The sequence below is a fragment of the Aulostomus chinensis genome, chromosome 16 (assembly GCF_037954235.1).
Source record: "Aulostomus chinensis isolate RoL2024-O1b breed Wild chromosome 16, RoL_Achi_v1.0, whole genome shotgun sequence".
Taxonomy (NCBI): Eukaryota; Metazoa; Chordata; class Actinopteri; order Syngnathiformes; family Aulostomidae; genus Aulostomus; species Aulostomus chinensis.
This window is the reverse complement of record NC_141335.1, coordinates 20003163-20019848: the sequence shown is the minus strand read 5'-3', so window position 1 is coordinate 20019848 and position 16686 is coordinate 20003163. Positions and strand designations below refer to the sequence as shown.

The 16686-nt window shown below is 41.6% G+C and overlaps 3 protein-coding genes across 3 annotated transcripts in view; 2 read left to right on the top strand and 1 right to left on the bottom strand.

Annotated features, from left to right (window-relative positions):
- Positions 1 to 366: 366 nt before the first annotated feature.
- On the top strand, positions 367 to 3947 carry prop1 (PROP paired-like homeobox 1). The gene is made up of 3 exons (XM_086180242.1): positions 367 to 908; positions 1003 to 1232; positions 3296 to 3947. Exons 2-3 carry the CDS (start codon positions 1047 to 1049, stop codon positions 3662 to 3664), a joined length of 555 nt encoding a protein of 184 aa, XP_086036368.1. The 5' UTR covers positions 367 to 908; positions 1003 to 1046; the 3' UTR covers positions 3665 to 3947.
- On the bottom strand, positions 3912 to 7498 carry mcfd2 (multiple coagulation factor deficiency 2, ER cargo receptor complex subunit). The gene is made up of 4 exons (XM_086180243.1): positions 7392 to 7498; positions 6686 to 6860; positions 6449 to 6608; positions 3912 to 5125 (listed from the first exon to the last, which is right to left on the bottom strand). Exons 2-4 carry the CDS (start codon positions 6853 to 6855, stop codon positions 4997 to 4999), a joined length of 459 nt encoding a protein of 152 aa, XP_086036369.1. The 5' UTR covers positions 6856 to 6860; positions 7392 to 7498; the 3' UTR covers positions 3912 to 4996.
- A 1018-nt stretch (positions 7499 to 8516) lies between these two features.
- ttc7a (tetratricopeptide repeat domain 7A) overlaps positions 8517 to 16686 on the top strand; it is a 52714-nt gene continuing 44544 nt past the window's right edge. The window contains exons 1-4 of the mRNA XM_086180687.1: positions 8517 to 8610; positions 11049 to 11235; positions 14844 to 15007; positions 15175 to 15343. Of these exons, the coding sequence (XP_086036813.1) occupies positions 8533 to 8610; positions 11049 to 11235; positions 14844 to 15007; positions 15175 to 15343 (598 nt within the window). The 5' untranslated portion in view covers positions 8517 to 8532. The remainder of the gene's footprint in view (positions 8611 to 11048; positions 11236 to 14843; positions 15008 to 15174; positions 15344 to 16686) is intronic.

Genomic DNA, 16686 nt, shown 5'->3' with positions numbered 1-16686 from the left:
AACTCAGAACAAAATCATATAATAAGTCATCATTAAATGTTTCTGCTGTATTAGCATTCACACATATTTATAAGCATTTATTCAAAGTTTATTATGCTCTTTTTAACAGTTGACAATGAATTTTGGAGCTGGATTAAAAGTGAGAACAAGGCCTTGACAAATTTGATAAATCAGTTCTCATTCACTTTTAAAACTACAAATCTTTTGTCAAAATTGCACTATTTTTCCACTACAATCATGTTTTATGTCATATTTTCAGAGGCTTTCCAATGCAATATGTATTAATCAGAATAGAGTTTTAACATCAGCATTGATTCCATCAGTTTTGTGTCCTATTATGCAACAGTAAATGTGTTTATGATTCTGTTCTGTAACACTTAAATAGTCTAACTCAAAATAAGCACTGGGCCTCACAGTAAAGGGGCCTAATTATAGTTTGCATGAATAAATCAGCAATGTCAGTACAGGAGGTTTTTTTTTTTTTTTTATTACTTGTCCTGTGAGCATTAACATTTGTTGATCGTGTTGAAAATAGGCCATTATCAGACCGATCAGTTGTTCCATTTCTAAGTTTCAAAACGGTTTATCAAATCAGCCTCCTCTGTCTCCTCCCCAGCCTCACAGTGTGTCAGGACAAGGTCAGCTCAGTCCACCAATTTGTGCGATTCGTCACTTTGTTAGCAAACGTGGTTATAATCTGAGTCAAATCCCTCAGGTTCTGGTATCTGTTTCTCACGAGCTTGTGTTTGGCAGCTAAAGCTTTTTGGCTCTCAGGTTGCCTGATGGCAGTGGGAACCATAAAGTCGGTGTAATCCCTCTTTTATTGAAACAATCTTTGGTGAAATGCCCCTTTACAAGCTTAGGACCATTTCTCTGGGATGCCAACCTGGGAAACACAAGGAAGTCCGGTAACAAGAGCTGAAGGATTGTCTCCCAAAACAGTCAAGTTTTTTTTTCAGCATTCACCCAAAGCCTCAAACTCTTTCTTCCTCCTGAAAACAGATGTTGGAGATTCAGTGAGGAAGGGGCCATTGTGTGAGACCTCCATGGCTGTTGGTCTTGGCCGACAGCGTAAAGCCTATCAATCTCCAGCCAGGAGACGCCACCGCACCACCTTCAGCCACAAGCAGCTGGAACAACTTGAGGTGGCCTTTGGGCAGAACCAGTACCCTGACATCTACTACAGAGAGGAACTGGCCCGCATCACCAAGCTCAACGAGGCTCGCATACAGGTAGAACACTTGTTCATGCTGTTTATGGATAGCTGGGCTCCAGTCTGACACACAGCTGCTGCCTGCTTCCCTTCCTGCAGACATGGTGATAATGTAATATAGTAAATTATTTAAATGATCATCAGAATATCAGTTTTCAATAGTTTATTTAATGGTTTCATAGTTCAGGCCCCTTTCTCAGGGACGCAAGTGTAATGATGTACCGGTAATTGATTAAAAAAAAAAAATTATGCTTCCTGTTCCATTTGTAATACACAACACCAGGGCCTGTGCTGTCTAAAAAAAACAACAACAAAAACAAGCTTGTTATAAATGTAATTAATTACATTTCTGGTTTCCCTGCAATAATATGTCAAATGATGTCAGTGAGAAGGGCCTATTTTTTTGTGAAATAATGTTTCCAGCCACATAAATCTTCTGACTTGAGCTAAAGCCAACACTCACCATCTTTAGCAGATGTTCTGTTTTCCATGTTTTGCTTAATTCACCGTGTAAGAACGCTAGCATTTGCTAATCAGCGCTAAAAGCAACATGCAGATCTCATAGGTTTAGCGTGAATTTTAAACTCAAGTAAAAATTCGGCCTGGTGATGGAGATAAAAATGTAAAGGAAATCAAGTTATACTGAGAGAGGTGAATATCTTTTCACAACAAAAATTACTGAAAAATTTCACCAAAATATAAATGTTGAGAGGATTATTATTATCCATCCATCCATCGTCATCTTCCGCTTATTCCTTACTAGTAGGGGTCGTGGGGGGCTGGAGCCCATCCCAGCATCTACGGGCGAGAGGCGGGGTTCACCCTGGACAGGTCGCCAGTCCATTGCAGGGCCAACATACAGAGATGAACAACCATTCACACTCACACTCCACACAGAAAGATCCCGCACCCGAGCCGGGACTCGAACGCGGAACCTTCTTGCTGTGAGGCCACAGTGCTGACCACTGCACCACCGTGCAGCCCTATTATTATTATTAGTAGTAGTAGTAGTAGTATTAGTATTAGTGTTATTATTATCATATTCAATAAGTAAAGATTAAACAATCAAGTCACTAGAAAAGTCTCTGTCCAGCTTAGAGGTTACTCAGGTGAGGTTGTGTCTGTGTTTTCCAGATGTTGAGTCCACATTCGTATCATCTGCACTGTACCCAAGATGCATTTTGTGATTCTGTTTTATTCAGATTAAACTTTTTTTTTTATTATTTAATTGATGTAATCAAAATTATAAGGGCTTGTTTAACTTAAGATGGTTGAAAGATTATTAAATTGATCAAATGATAGTTAATGTGTAAAATGACTTAAACATTAGGCGGCACGGAGGTGCAGTGGTCAGCACTGTCGCCTCACAGCAAGAAGGTTCCTGGTTCGAGTCCCGGCTCCAGCACAGTGTCTTTCTGTGTGGAGTCTCCATGTTCTCCCTGTTCCTGTGTGGGTTCTCTCCTGGTACTCCAGCTTCCTCCCACAGTCCAAAGACATCAAGAGGGGACGAGGCTGATTGATACTCTAAATTGACCGTAGGTATGAATGTGAGTGTGAATGGTTGTCTCTCCATATGTGTTGGCCCTTTGATGGACTGGCGACCTGTCCAGGGTGAACCCCGCCTCTCACCCTAAGGCTGCTGGGATAGGCTCCAGCCCCCCATGACCCTTAACAGGATAAGTGGTAGAAAATGGATGGATGGACTTAAACATTCAGTTCAAGTCTAAAAATGACAAAGAATCTATTGACTGGGATAACATATAAATAAATTAGCTGAGAACATCTGTGTTAATGTCATTGATTCAAGACCACAAGTTAATTATTGCTTAAAGTTGGTAAAAGTAAAGTAGTTTTATCATAATAAGGGTTATATTTTCTTGTTGTATCAAGAAAGCTGCCTTTTATTATATATTATTGTATATTAATAATTAAAATTGTGATCTCAATGTAACAGAGATTGATAGAGCCAGTGGATACATATGACAGTACATGGACATATTTGTGTGTAAGGTGTTTTTAACAGCTCTTCCTCCTAAATGTGGTTGCTGTGTTTGGGTGTCTCACCTGTCTTTGTCTCAGCAGGTGTGGTTCCAGAACAGAAGAGCCAAGCAGCGGAAGCGGGAGCTGGCCTCACAGAAGGTGCTCCCCGTGGGTGTGATGCCGGGTCACAGGGCGCTGCTGGGTAGCATGCATGTCACACCATCCATGGCCCGGCAATACTACCCCCAGCCTCTTACACACATCCCCCACCTCTCTCCAATGCTGCCCACTGGAGTGTATCCCCGCCACTCGGGCACGGTTAGCCAGTACCCCTGCTCCAGCATCCCGCCACAGGCGGCCTCCCAGCCCCAGCATGAAGAGTGGTACAGCCAGCTGAGGGGCAACCTGAGCACACCCATGTTCTCACTGGCCTCCATGCAGCCCCTGGACCCCACCTCTCACTGGAGCTAAGCAGTAACCATGGCATAAGATTTGGGGTTTCAAAATAAAATGCATGTCTAAAGAATATTATACTTCAAATTGAGCTGTTAATTTTCACTCAGCCTTGGCAATATTTAGTTTAAAATATTCACATAATCACTGACCCAAATCACTCAAAGAAAATGCTTTGTTTTTTCTGTTAGTGTATTACACTATAAATACTGCCATTCATTAAAGATTTAAAAAAAAAAGACGTCCATCAAGAAATGCGACAAAGTGTGCGTATACAGATTTTAATACTTCACATTCCAGAGACAACACAGTTGGATCTGTTATGCGACTCAATGTTTTAAACATTTACATTCAACAACCTCAACTGAATGAAGAATCAACACTGAATGGCAAAAATACAGAGTTCATCCGTAAGAAATTATACATTAGAAGAAATCACAGTCACCTGACATGTCTTCTCCATCTCCGCTTTGAAGGCAGCTAACAGTTGTTGTGTGGTTGAAGTTCAGATGAAGCGAACAGCAATCAACCAGTGTGCTTCCAGTCTAGCTTATCCAGTGCCAACGAGGCAGAAGCAGCAGCAGCAGTGTGGTGCTGCTTTACATTCACTTTGTTTATGTCAAGAGGCTGTTCAGTTACAGCGAAGGTGAGGTCAATCAGTGGGTGCAGGTTTGACCACCTTGTGAAGACCACCCTGGTGAAGAAACAGGGTGTGACATAGACTTGGTGCATGGGTTTAAGCACTGTTTGTTGCACTAAATTTTTGTCCGTCGGAGCGAGTCAAGGCCACTTTTCAATGTTGAGTCATGAGAACAACCTGTTTGTCTTGTGAAATCAAATCATAGCAGAAAGAATCATTTGGTCTTTTATGTTTTTAGTGTCACTCAGCAACAGCTTACTTCTCAGTGAGTCCATGTGATGGGTGACATGACCAAAAAAACATTCACCCATTAAACCCCTGGTGGTATCTATCCATACAGGGTTCCACCTCCATTGTATTGGGCTGGAGCGGAGCTTGGCTGATTGAAGTATTCCTGCGTGGCTAGATGCTACAGAGGGGTGAAATGTGTGTTAGATTTGGGTGCTGTCCCCTTAGAAAGGCATGATTACAAGGAACCTGCAGGAGCAGCAGAAATGTCAGTGCAGTCATCACACACATCACTAAAATGGACTCATTTACACTCTTAGTTCCAGGCAGGTTTTCTGCTGCCGGCTTGAGCCGACGTGCTTCTACAGACAAGCCTGACTGAAGCAAAAGATGGCGGTCAGTTTGACACCGCGTTGTTAAGTACACGCTGCAGGTTCCTGTCGGTGGAGGTGTGGACACGAAGAAACGGCATCAGCGCCATATTATTCCAGAGATTTGGCAAACTCAGCGTAGTCTATGTAACCGTCATTGTTCAGGTCATCATCTTTCAGAACGACATCAATGAGAGCTATGAGATCCTCCTCTTTCATTGGGTGGCTCTCACCTTTCTCCTAAAAACACAGAAATAAAATTTGTGGTTAAATTAGCATGTATTTTCTATCAGCAGTAGAAACTTTATTTTCAGATATGTTGTATACCAAGGGAAACCTGCGCCAAAAGACTACAGCAATCAAAAAAAAATCTGTCCAGCTAGTAAATATCTGGATCTTTAGCTGCAGAAGTTCAAGACTGGAAACTTGTTCTTTCCTCTCTCTCGTCACATCAAACGTGCTACGTTAGAGCCGACACTTGTGACTTGATACGTAGATGGACATTTTTGGTTAAAATATGTGACCTTGAGGGACTGTTTATGCAGAGCTAGTTACCGGAATCCTATAAACACAGATTTTTTTTTTCTTCAAACAACTGCTCCAACGTCTGAAAGCACTGTATTATGTATCCCAGGCTGCGAGCTGGCAGAGCAACTTTGTGGCGACACACTTAAGAAGTTGAAGTTGTTCTTCTGCAGAGCGGAGGGTACAAACAAACAACAGGAATATATTCTGCACATGTCGCCTGGTCACAGTAGTGCTGCAACAAATCTACATTTTGCTGAAAAACCAGGAGAGAGCAACACAAACAACACTCGGTCTTCCGACATTGGAAAATCCCCTCCATATTGAATATTGTTTTCACAAGAAAACAACTTGAAAACGCTTTTCCTGCAGCTGTTGCCACTCAGGAGGCATAAATGTGAACCATTAGGGAGATGTTGAAAACAAAATCATTTTAGAAAATAAAAACTCAAAGTTTGGAATAAGGATGCATGATACTGGATCTTTTGCTAGTATGTGATACACCTTATTTTACAACTAATTTGGCCAACAGCGGATATTTCCTGATGCTATATTAAAGTTTATATGATGCCATTAATTTGTCCATACTGAAAAACACAGATATCACTTAAATTTCAGGTATAAGTAACATTTCTCAAGTCATTTGGAAAAAGCTCACTGTTGCATCATCATAAACCAAAACAATGAGCAAAAACGCAGAAAAAATTTGATTAGCCGATTATCAATATCTGTGATCAGACCGATGCCCGTATATTTATGAATAAATCTGCCAGTATTGATGACGTGCTGATGCCTAGTTTGGAATGCATATTGATTCTGTAACCTGAAACAATCCTGACTTGAACAAGAGGTTCATGAAGTAATCATGTACTGTTCTAATGCGATGACAGAACCATTTACTCCATGCTTAATCCTTCTGCAAATGTTTACAGGTGTGGCATCCTTTTCAAAATTTAGACACGCAACAACAAAGGTTACACACACACACACACACACACACACACACACACACACACACACACACACACATATTCCTACCTCTTTGTGTACATGTGTGATTGCTGTGGCCAGCTCCAGTCCATCCAGCAGGTTGTTGCCATCATAATCGTGCATCTTGAAGTAGTGCAGCTGGAGCTCCTGGGGGGTCATTTCCTTCTCCGGTTTCTCTATCACACCTTCCAAATGCTCCATAATGTGGCTGCAAGATAAACAAGTCAACATTGCTGCTCAAAGTTCACAAGTATGCTCAAATAGAGCGAACGAGGAATCACTCACTCTTTGTCCTGCACCATGTTTCTGTCAAGGCGACCGTGACCTGATACAGCGGCTGCACTCCCTATGGCAGGCTGCTGATGTGGCTCTCCATGAGCATGAATACACAGTAGAGAGCAGGACAGGAGGGCCAGGAGACTCCCCAGGTGCACACCACACACGCTGCTTCCCATCTTATCTGGAGGGTGGACAGAGTTTTAGATTATAATCCATGACAGCTCTTCCTGGTGGTTGTTCTCTGATGAGTGCAACAGCTGGTTCAGACACATTTTCTGTCAAAAACGTAAAACCACAACTTTCCTTACAAAGGAAAAAAAAATGCCATGAATAGTATGAATCACAATTACATACATTTAATGAGTCGTGATTTGGCGCTCTACAAATAAAATTGACTTGACCTGACTCACACAAGCGATTTGAGAGAACAGCGACAATTCATTGCCATGAAAACTAACAGATAAACTTAAAGCTTGCTGTTTACCATATGTCATGTAACGTCTAGTGACAAAAAGACAAGAGCTGAATGGAAACCTTCACAAACGACAGCTAAAAGCAGCTTGTTGACATATTTGCTAGCACACAGCTTCATTTCAACACAGCAATGAATGACAGCGTCCGTCTAATACACAAACTAGTACAACAATAACTGAAATATATTTTTCCCACACTTTTATTTCGATGACAACCTGGAAAACAGGCGAGTGTTTACCTGTCTCCGCGGGTAGGAAAGTTGCTAATTAGTTGTCGTGCAGTAACGGCCAGTCACAGGTTTTCCAGACCGAAGCGCTCGCCGTAGCTGCACTTGGACACGACAGCTCATTGCCATTGGTTCATATAACCAAAGATGATACAAGCGAAGTGAGATGATTCACCCTGGTCCACTCCCTGCATCTGGGAGTCTTCTAAGTCTTCCCTGGTGGGATTTGCTCTCCCCTTACTTAGATTATATTATAGGTTGTTTTTGGATGCGTATTTTTTATCGTTATTTTTTCATTTGATCCAATAGACTGTCCGCTATTTAGCCAGGCTAGCTGAATATCCCTGTTTTACGTGACTTCAGAGCTGTGGTGGAAAATAGCTATGATATTTTAGGGGACCTTGTGCTTTTACTCCGCTACGTTTCTAAGCATCACTTACAATATCACACAGCACTTATCAGAACCAATCTGTTAATTACGTTTAATGGAAATATTTTTACAGAAAACATAGCAAAACCTCAGGATGTACACTCAAACAAGAAGCCAACTTCAAGCTGACATTTCCAGACCAGCAGAACTGCAATACACACTATTTTATCTTGACTTTGAGGTAAGTAGCTTGAGGATTTACTGCTTACAAGCACTGCAACAGACAACGAGAGAAAAACTGTTACTTTTGATACTTAAGTAAACTAAATATGATATCGAATTACTCCCCAGTAATAAAGTATTCTTAATTTTTTTTATCTTTATTTACTTCACCGGGCTGGAATTCAGTCTGGATTTTCCTACTTTCACCTAAGTGTGCTTTGTACTTCAAGAGCTGCGCAGAGTACACAGAAATATATATATGTATAAAAGTAATTTGTTGGTTTTTGACTCAGGGGAAGTACGAAAAACAAATGAGACTCAAATCGTCGTCGTCCACTCTGTATTCTACGTTACAAAACACTCATATTAATTGACAGCGTATTGTACTTTTTTTCCCCCGACAACGTATGCGACGATGTGAACCGTCTTGACACAGAAAAAAAAAAGTTTCCTGTGACTCTTGATTGCGTCACCGGGGGGCGTTACAGAGTACAAGAGAGCGCCGAGTGTGTATGCGTGTGTGTGCGTGTGTGTGCGGTGGAGGGTATCTACACTGGAGAGATGTCGTTCTGTGATAAGCAAATGCCAAGTTTCCAGAAAGAAAATGACGCTGCTAAATCTTTTCTCAGGAGAATCGAGGTTTCATTTTGCGTCCTAATGTGGCTGATGTAGGCATGTAGAAAGACCCCAAGTAGTCAGTGGCCCCGTGTGTCCTGTGCATGTGTCCTGTGCTGTGGCCCCCTTCCAGAATTGTTGGTTGATTTCTGTAGAGATTTTCTTCAAACTAACATTTTAACCTAGTTAAGCGTGCTGATCGGTACGCTGTTTCTGCTCAGTCTGTGACTTTGTACCTTTAACTCCTGAAACAATGCAGTTGCCAGAACGCTGACCCAAGCACTGCTGGGGCCCAGCAGCAATGAATTGACTTTTTAAAATTGACGTCATTAATGACATCTCTCTTAAAAGAACAAACCTCATATACAACCCTTGGCTGTCATAGGCACTGCAGGAGATGCAGTTGTCTTTGCAGTACTTTTCCTTAAGCCCCTCTGTACCTGATCCAGTTAAAGCGTTAGCAGAGGAGATTAACAGCTAGGCCGTTCAGAGGGAGACACCTTCCTTTTAACAGCTACAGATCAACTCCCCATTTCAGGCAAAACTGGTGAAGCTTGTTGAAGCGTAGGTTAACTAAATGAAAATGATCTTCATCCATAGTATAGCCTGTATCAAGTAAAACTCTGCAGTTACATAACAGAAGTTACTCATTCACTGAGCTCATTGCTTTGAAAATCCTGCCGTCAGTTCCATAAGTGTCTTTTAACATAAATGAGGACGTGTTTTAATGAAAAGACGTTATTTACCACACTGAAAAGGACAAACACCATGATCAGCTTCAAAAAGACAGAAAACTGTAGTTTTATCATTCTAATTCTAATGTAAGAATTGACCTGTAGTTACTTTGACATGTGCTATTGTGTGGTTGATGATGGCTTTTGTGTTCGAAGAGTTTTTCACTCGTAAAATGGACTTCAGCTCTGTTCATTAATGCGTTGACCCTCAAACGTACTACAAATGCAATACTGTACTGCATATCAATAACTCATTTACCAGTAATCTGCTCCTATTGAAGTATATAGCTGTCCAGGGGCGTTCCTAGGCACTCTATGGGCCCCTGGCTTCCAGCCTGACAAAGCTCCATCTAATCCAATTTCATGCTAGCAGCATGGTGCTCCCCTTTGGCTCACTTTAGTTTCCTGGCCAGTCGTAGAATTTAAGATGGGTCTCTGCTTCTGTTGTTCTTGACTCATGAACTCAGCCGTTCTAGGGGGCCCCCTTTTCTGCTCTGTGTACATGGTGCGTCTGGTCATCTGAACAGCTACGTCATCATCATATTCTCATTCATGGTTTATTTTGTAGCCCACTGAGGCTGGATTGATAATTCTTAATAATAATTTCTGGCCTTAACATTTTAGATACTTAAATATCAAATGTACTCTCACTATGCCTTACATTCTGCAGTGAACAAATACACTGTGAGGCGTTGTACACCATAGCTCTGCTCATCTAGTACACATCCAAGTATTTTACACTCACATCCCATGATTGAGTCTGTACCCAGAAACCAGCCCAATCCAACCACATTTACTAGAGTCGTAGCAAAAATATATGCAAAATGAGTGGGTTTCTGTTTTCAGAGTTTATTTGTTAAAGATTATTTATGCATATAATTTCTTGGCTGATCCCTCAGCAGCCACAGTTTCATTCATCATTCAAGGCTATCATGGCTGCTCACTGGGGTAAAGATGAAAGGGTCAAAAGTGTTACTTTTCATTGGTCTTTATAGCTGTGCACTGCTTAAATATTAGTTATTTGAATTTATGTAAAATGAGATTAAAAAAAAAGTCTTTTTTTTATGCATTGGTCAATTTTGAGATTTTGGTCCACTTGGCTTTCTTAATGATGTTTTTTTCCAGTAAGTGGAGAAGATGCATCCAGAAAAAAAACTCATAAAAAGGGTTTATTTTCATCCCAGTCGTCCTACACAAGTATCCCTTGCAGTATTAGCAGTGGCAAGTCCTCTGTCTGCATCATTCTGTTTAAGTCATCAGTAAAAGAAAATAGTAGCTTTAATCATTCTTGTTGCAGCCTCTTTCCATTCATCCTAGTATTGTGAATTGGAAACAGCATTGCAAGCTGAAAATTGTCCAGTTTTTACTCAAAATTCTCAAGCTTTTTTTTTAAACAAATATTTCATGACTTGAATTCTTGGACATTTAATTCCCAAAACCTTTGAAAAATACATTTTTTTATGCTTTGGACAGTATTGTCTGAATTCTGGAGTGATTAAAAGGAGATGTAAGACTACCTCAGTAAAAATCACCTGACAGAAACAAAATTTCGAACCAAGTCTGGTGAAAATGTGGTGACTGAATGTCAGGAATCAACTGGTGGTGTTTAACTCTCTCACCTGGAGGGAGTTGCTTCAACTGTCCTTGAGGAACTACAGTCTTTGCTCTCCTTTGACTACCTCCCCTCCCCTCCTCTCCCAAAGATTACATATTTATTTCTCCCTGAAGTCTGCAGTTACTCCCATCGTGTCAGGGGAATACAGTCACCATCGGGATCGAGCGCCGATGGCATCCCGGGTCTCCTTCTCCCAGCTGCGGCTGGAAGCAGAGCTGGAACGCTACAGGGCCGAGTGCCAGTGGGAGAAGTTGCCGGCTATCATTGACCAGATGCAGGCTGCGCGGATCCACGAGGACGGTGAGTGTGTGCGCGTGTGTGTATGTGTGTGTGTGTGGCACCTGGATGAGTCTCGCACAATGACCTGCACACTGCAAAAAATATTAATCGCAAAAACAAATAAAACTTCAGAATTAGGATGAAAATCTGTTTGTTTTAGAGTCTATTAGGTCCTCTGCCAAGAGATTTACTTGTTGAAACTTTTACAAACTTTTAATCGCAAACTGGCAATTGCATCAGGGGTTGATGCTGGGTCCCACGCATCTTCTGTGTGTTACAGGATTTACGAATCCCTTAGAATCCAAAAGGACTGATATTTTTTGCAGTGCATGGATTGAACTGTACTCAGGTTGGACTTTGTACTGTCTGCAACAGTGACACTGGAAAGTTTCATCAGCGAATGTACTGTAATAACAAAAAAACGTGTTTATGTGCACAGACACCTGTCACAGAGGAGTTATCTCCAACATGTTAATAATAAGAAGATCGATAGTAACGTCTCAGGAAGTTTACATTGCGCATGAAGGATTGTGTGCGTTAAGCTCAAATGACTGCATGGACACCTGCTGTATTGTGTTCTATTATTCATAGTCAGTCTTTGCCCTTGAAAGCACTGAATAGTTGCTGAAAGAAATGCAAACACACTTATCATTATTTGCCTCATGGAGCTTTACTTTGGAAAGTCACTAATGCACCTGCCTCCACCTTTCAGGAGCAGAGTAAATATGGGTCCAGGTGACGTGACTGAACACAGCTGCAAGGCCGCCTCTGTTTTGCGCCTACGTTGCTGCTGTCTGCAAGCGCACTGAAGTGTTAAATCAGTGTTATTACTTTGTGTGCGCTTGATTCACACTTGCTGACCTGACTGTGACTGTGCATGAAGGGTGTGGTGCACCAGCAGAGTTAGATGTTAGATTGCAGGTCAAGTAGTTAAAGTTCTATATAAAATCCCCCATAAAGCAGTTAAAAAGCCAAAGGTAGATGATTTTTCTGAAGGTGGATGGTACATGGTTCTTGTAAAATGTCATAGCAACCAAAGATTTTTCTCAAACTGCGCTTATTACAAGGACAAATCAAATTAGAAATCGGCAGATATACTCATTTATGCTCAGCTAACTATTTAGCATGTTAAGATTATTTAATGTCGCAGAAATACTTGTTTGTCACAGAGTTTATTTTCGGCAATAATCCAAAATCTTTTGTAAAAATCCCATTGGCTTTTAGTCAAGGGTATCCACGGTGACGCTAACTTCTGGGTTGGCCAGCAAAAATATGTTTTAATCTTTGTCAACATTCTATATACCTTGTAGGCTTAATGCAAACATGCCACTGCTTGGCCGTTCAGAGGGCCGAGTGGCCATGTGGCCATGTGGCGTCACAAACACATTGAATACATTTGCGGAACCTCGTTAAATATCTTCCTCCTTCTTACCTTGATTCGAACACTGCTAAGTTTTGTGGAAGAATATACATTTTGTTACCACTAAGGCCGTAATGGCTATAGCCAGTATACGTACCACTCTTTTGAGGGCTTTAGTTTGCCATTCTTGTTCCAGAAGTGACCATATTTGGATGACAGGGTGGTGTGGCAAGGGACAGGCTAACACCAGCAATATTTTTTTCTCTTGGAACTCTATCTGTATTCCAGGCCATAGCATTGATATCCTTTTGCAATTGTTGCAATAAAATGGTATCGTGCTCCCATGTCTGTTATGGTGGGTATATTTCAGCGCATTATCGTTCAGTGAGTGACACAAGAACTGACATAGACTTAATGTTATAGAAGTGCATATATTTTCGAATAATTTAGAACAGAAATCTGTGGATGAAATAGTTTTGCGCACTCCCCCCTTTCTGTGTGCTTCACCTGTTTTTATGCAAATGGTCCGTGATGTTCCCGGTCGCTGATTGGATGCTGATGATGGCGGCGTGGTCCCTGCCGGCGCTGCTGTGTTTGGTGTGACTTCGACCAGCTCCACTAGTCACCATTGCTCACTCTTTTATAGCCTGGCAGAGCCATTTCCTAGGAGGTTAACGTGCAGCACGCCCTGGTGGAACTGTGTGTTTGCCGAGGCCTGTGTTCAATAGGATTTGGGCTCGGAACACTTTCAACAAATGACAGCCGCTATCATTTCACATAGGGTGGCGGTATATGTCCTGATACACACCAGGACAGAGGGGCGCTGACTGGAGTGTGATTCTGTTTCCCTCACGACTGTTTCAGTTAGTGAGGATTTTGTTTCCTTTTTAGTTCAACCCTCAGATAGTTATGTAGTGTAAGTTCTCCTTATGAGGACTCTCTTTGTGTTTTATTGCTTTCTTTGATTTGAGCTGCACCCACCAGCCCTTTTCCTTAGTTATGGCCGAAGCTTGTAACTTTGCACTTCATTTTTTCAAACTTCAGTAATAAATACCTTTATTGATACTGATTCCAACTGGTTCTATGTTGCTTCCCTTTCCCCCCTCCCTGATCCGGGTCATAACAGCTGTACTTATTAGACTACCCTGGTGGTACACAACACTTTGTATTTTCTGCTCTATTTTGAAATTTTCAGTAAAACAAGTAGAGTCTCAAAAATACGTTGTATCATGTTGTACTGCAATACATTTGATAAAACTGTCTTGTGACCCATGTATCATGAGGTCTCTGCCAATACCCAGCCCTTACAATGAGGATGGCTTACTGTACTGTACAATATGTGGCACCACCGAAAGTGTGTTGTTTATTTAATTTAAGGTAATCGAAACCCTTTTCAAAACCTCAATCAGACCACTGAAGTCAACAACCCTATCACAGTTGCTTTAATCCACCTTTGCATACAGCACAACTCTGACAGCAACAGGTTCCGGTCTATTCCAGGAGGAAATCACCCGCTGAAGTAGAGTCACACACCATAAAATAAAATGTTTTTATTAAAAAAGAGAATTACAAAAAAACAACTCCTGGAGTCTCCTTGGTGAGATCATAGATGAAAATATGTGTCAGTAAAGTTTTTCATCTTGAACTCAGAAATAACACCATCTACTCTTGGATGCTTCATAGCAGCGTGTTCCCAAACACAAACACAAAGGCTGTGTGAAACCTCCCACTATCACTCACCCATCACTTCAGCCTTGGCTGTGCTGATAAAATTAGCTGGCAAATATGTCAAGTCTATCAGGACATAGACACTGCTCAAAGAAGTGCACACATACACGTGGGTGCGCACACATTCACACACACACACACACACACACACACACAGATAGAATGAACTAGCTAAACAGGAAGGCTCTCATCAAGTGTGTATACAAAAATGAACATTTATTGCTGGACACAGAGCGTGTGTATGTCCCACTCTACTGTACGTGTAAACTTTAAATGCGTATATTTAGATTTGGTGTAGGTGGAAGAGGATTGCTTATCATATGATTGCGAGGCTATTTAAGGAATGCATCTGAGAAATGGAAACTGTGGCTTCTAAAGAGACTTCAGGCGCATTTTCTCTGCTTTCCCTCGGCTGATGGGAAAAGCAGCTTTTAATGGATGGAGAGAGGTTTGTTTTGGCTACAGAAACAAATGACCTATGACCCCTGAGCCCAAACCTACTCCAGTAAACTGTTCACTATTAACTTTTCCTATCCCTTAGATGATTATGGGACGCTGCTGTTGGCCGAGGCGCTGCTGGAGGAGTGCCTGCAGGAGAATATGGAGGCTTTACGGCGCTGCACGCCTTTGACAGACAACGCTCAGTCCAGACTGTCCCGGGCCAAGAACCACCTCAACACTATCCTGAGCCGAGGACGCCTCACAGTCAGTCGGAGGGGGCAATCTGGGTCCCTCCTTGTTGTTGCACATTCCTCTCTGCCTCTGTCAAGCTTGTACTAAACCTTATTCTATCAAATAAAGGAAGTGTTAAATCATCAAGGCACCAAGTAAAGGCAGCTTTTTACACAAGTTCCTTCCCCTGTGCTCTTCAGCCCAGGTACTTGAACGAAGCTCTGCTGTTGATGGCTAAAGTGCACTATGTGGAGGGTCGATACCGGGACGCCCAGGGGATGTGTGCCAGGGTGGGGCTGGAGGAGCTGACACAGGATGACCAACCAACCTACCACCTCCGCCTGCTGGCTGAAGCTTTTGTCATTAAAGGTACTTGGAACTTCCTTAACTAGAGTCACAAATCAGGACAGCCTGGGTCTCATTTTCATACTTTTGACTATCCTTAAAAAGATCTTCAAGGGTAAAGTCGTAGAAAAAGTAGAAAAGATGACCGTGTGGATTATTGTTTGAATCCCCCAGTGTTTATCTATTCCATACACATGACAATGAGGTATACAAAAATCTATTAATTGCTCCTGATGAGTAGGTTGGCGCCTTGAGTGACAGCCTCCACCACCAGTGTGTGAATAAAGTCCTGAGTTCCTCTGAGATACAAATTACTCCACCTTAAAGTTAGGTGACCACTATTTACCCAAACTGTGTGGACCAAGTTGTTTCGGGTAAGAGTACCTTTCCAGTGAGTCAGCTCATCGTTAAGCTGTCTGGACATAACTTTATTGCTCTGGTTCTCTCTTGCAGTGTGCTCACACAGTTGTTCCACAAATCCAGAGCCCACTCGCAACTCCACATGTACCAGATTACAGACAGTTAGCAGCTCTATGACGTAGTTAGCAGTAAACATTCAAGTTTCATTAAGCAGCAGGTCTCCAACCGAATAACCATGTTGCTCCGTAGTACCAAGATTATTATGCTTTTAAACAGCTGTGATGAGTTAGCCACACAAGGTGATGATGTGTCACTGTTGTCCTCAAATGTGTTTCTGCTGCCCCCAAGGTGCAAAAAAAAATCTGCAATGAGTGAATATGAATTTTTTTTGTTGCTACGTTTTCTTTTTTTTTAATCTTAAAAGTAGGTTAAAAAGTTGGTTCAGAAATGTATAAATTATTAAAATCAAAGCTGTCACACAGGAAAAATATCATTTGGTGGCTTCACCTGGTGAAAGTAAACACGAGAAAAGCAGCAAAGGTCAACAACTTTTTGACCTTTTAACACAATGAATAATTAAAAACAACAGTTTGTATAAAGACTGGTGTTTTAAGTGAAGTGCAGTTGGGTTTTTTCTGCACGTTGGCCTTTGGCCCAAACTAAAATGGGGTTCTTTCCTGAGAACAGAGCTTTTGAAAAGCATCCCCTAGGTTGTGAAGAATGTAAAACACTGGCATGAGGTTTCTTTTCATATAACGTGAGAAAGACAAACTTTAAGTTCTGTATTACGTTTTTATGCGACCGGTCATTTTAAATATCAACACAGCTGAAAATATGCAGGATAGCTGTAGTTGACAACATGGCATTGACCCAAACGTTCTACTCCGGCACTGAAATAAGCATAAATAAGTGTGTTGATTTTGTTGGATGATGTTGTGGCCACGTAGCAGTGATTTGTCTCTGTAGTGTGGGTGTTAAACAGGTTAATAGTGCTTTAGGAAGTAGGT

Excerpts from the sequence above, each read along its gene's own strand:
- prop1 (XM_086180242.1), top strand. The coding sequence starts at position 1,047 with ATGGCTGTTGGTCTTGGCCGACAGCGTAAAGCCTATCAATCTCCAGCC. Across the intron at positions 1,233-3,295 it reads TCAACGAGGCTCGCATACAG|GTGTGGTTCCAGAACAGAAG; the intron begins GTAGAACACTTG and ends TTGTCTCAGCAG.
- mcfd2 (XM_086180243.1), bottom strand. The coding sequence starts at position 6,855 with ATGGGAAGCAGCGTGTGTGGTGTGCACCTGGGGAGTCTCCTGGCCCTC. Across the intron at positions 6,609-6,685 it reads AACATGGTGCAGGACAAAGA|CCACATTATGGAGCATTTGG; the intron begins GTGAGTGATTCC and ends TTTATCTTGCAG. Across the intron at positions 5,126-6,448 it reads TCACACATGTACACAAAGAG|GAGAAAGGTGAGAGCCACCC; the intron begins GTAGGAATATGT and ends CTGTGTTTTTAG.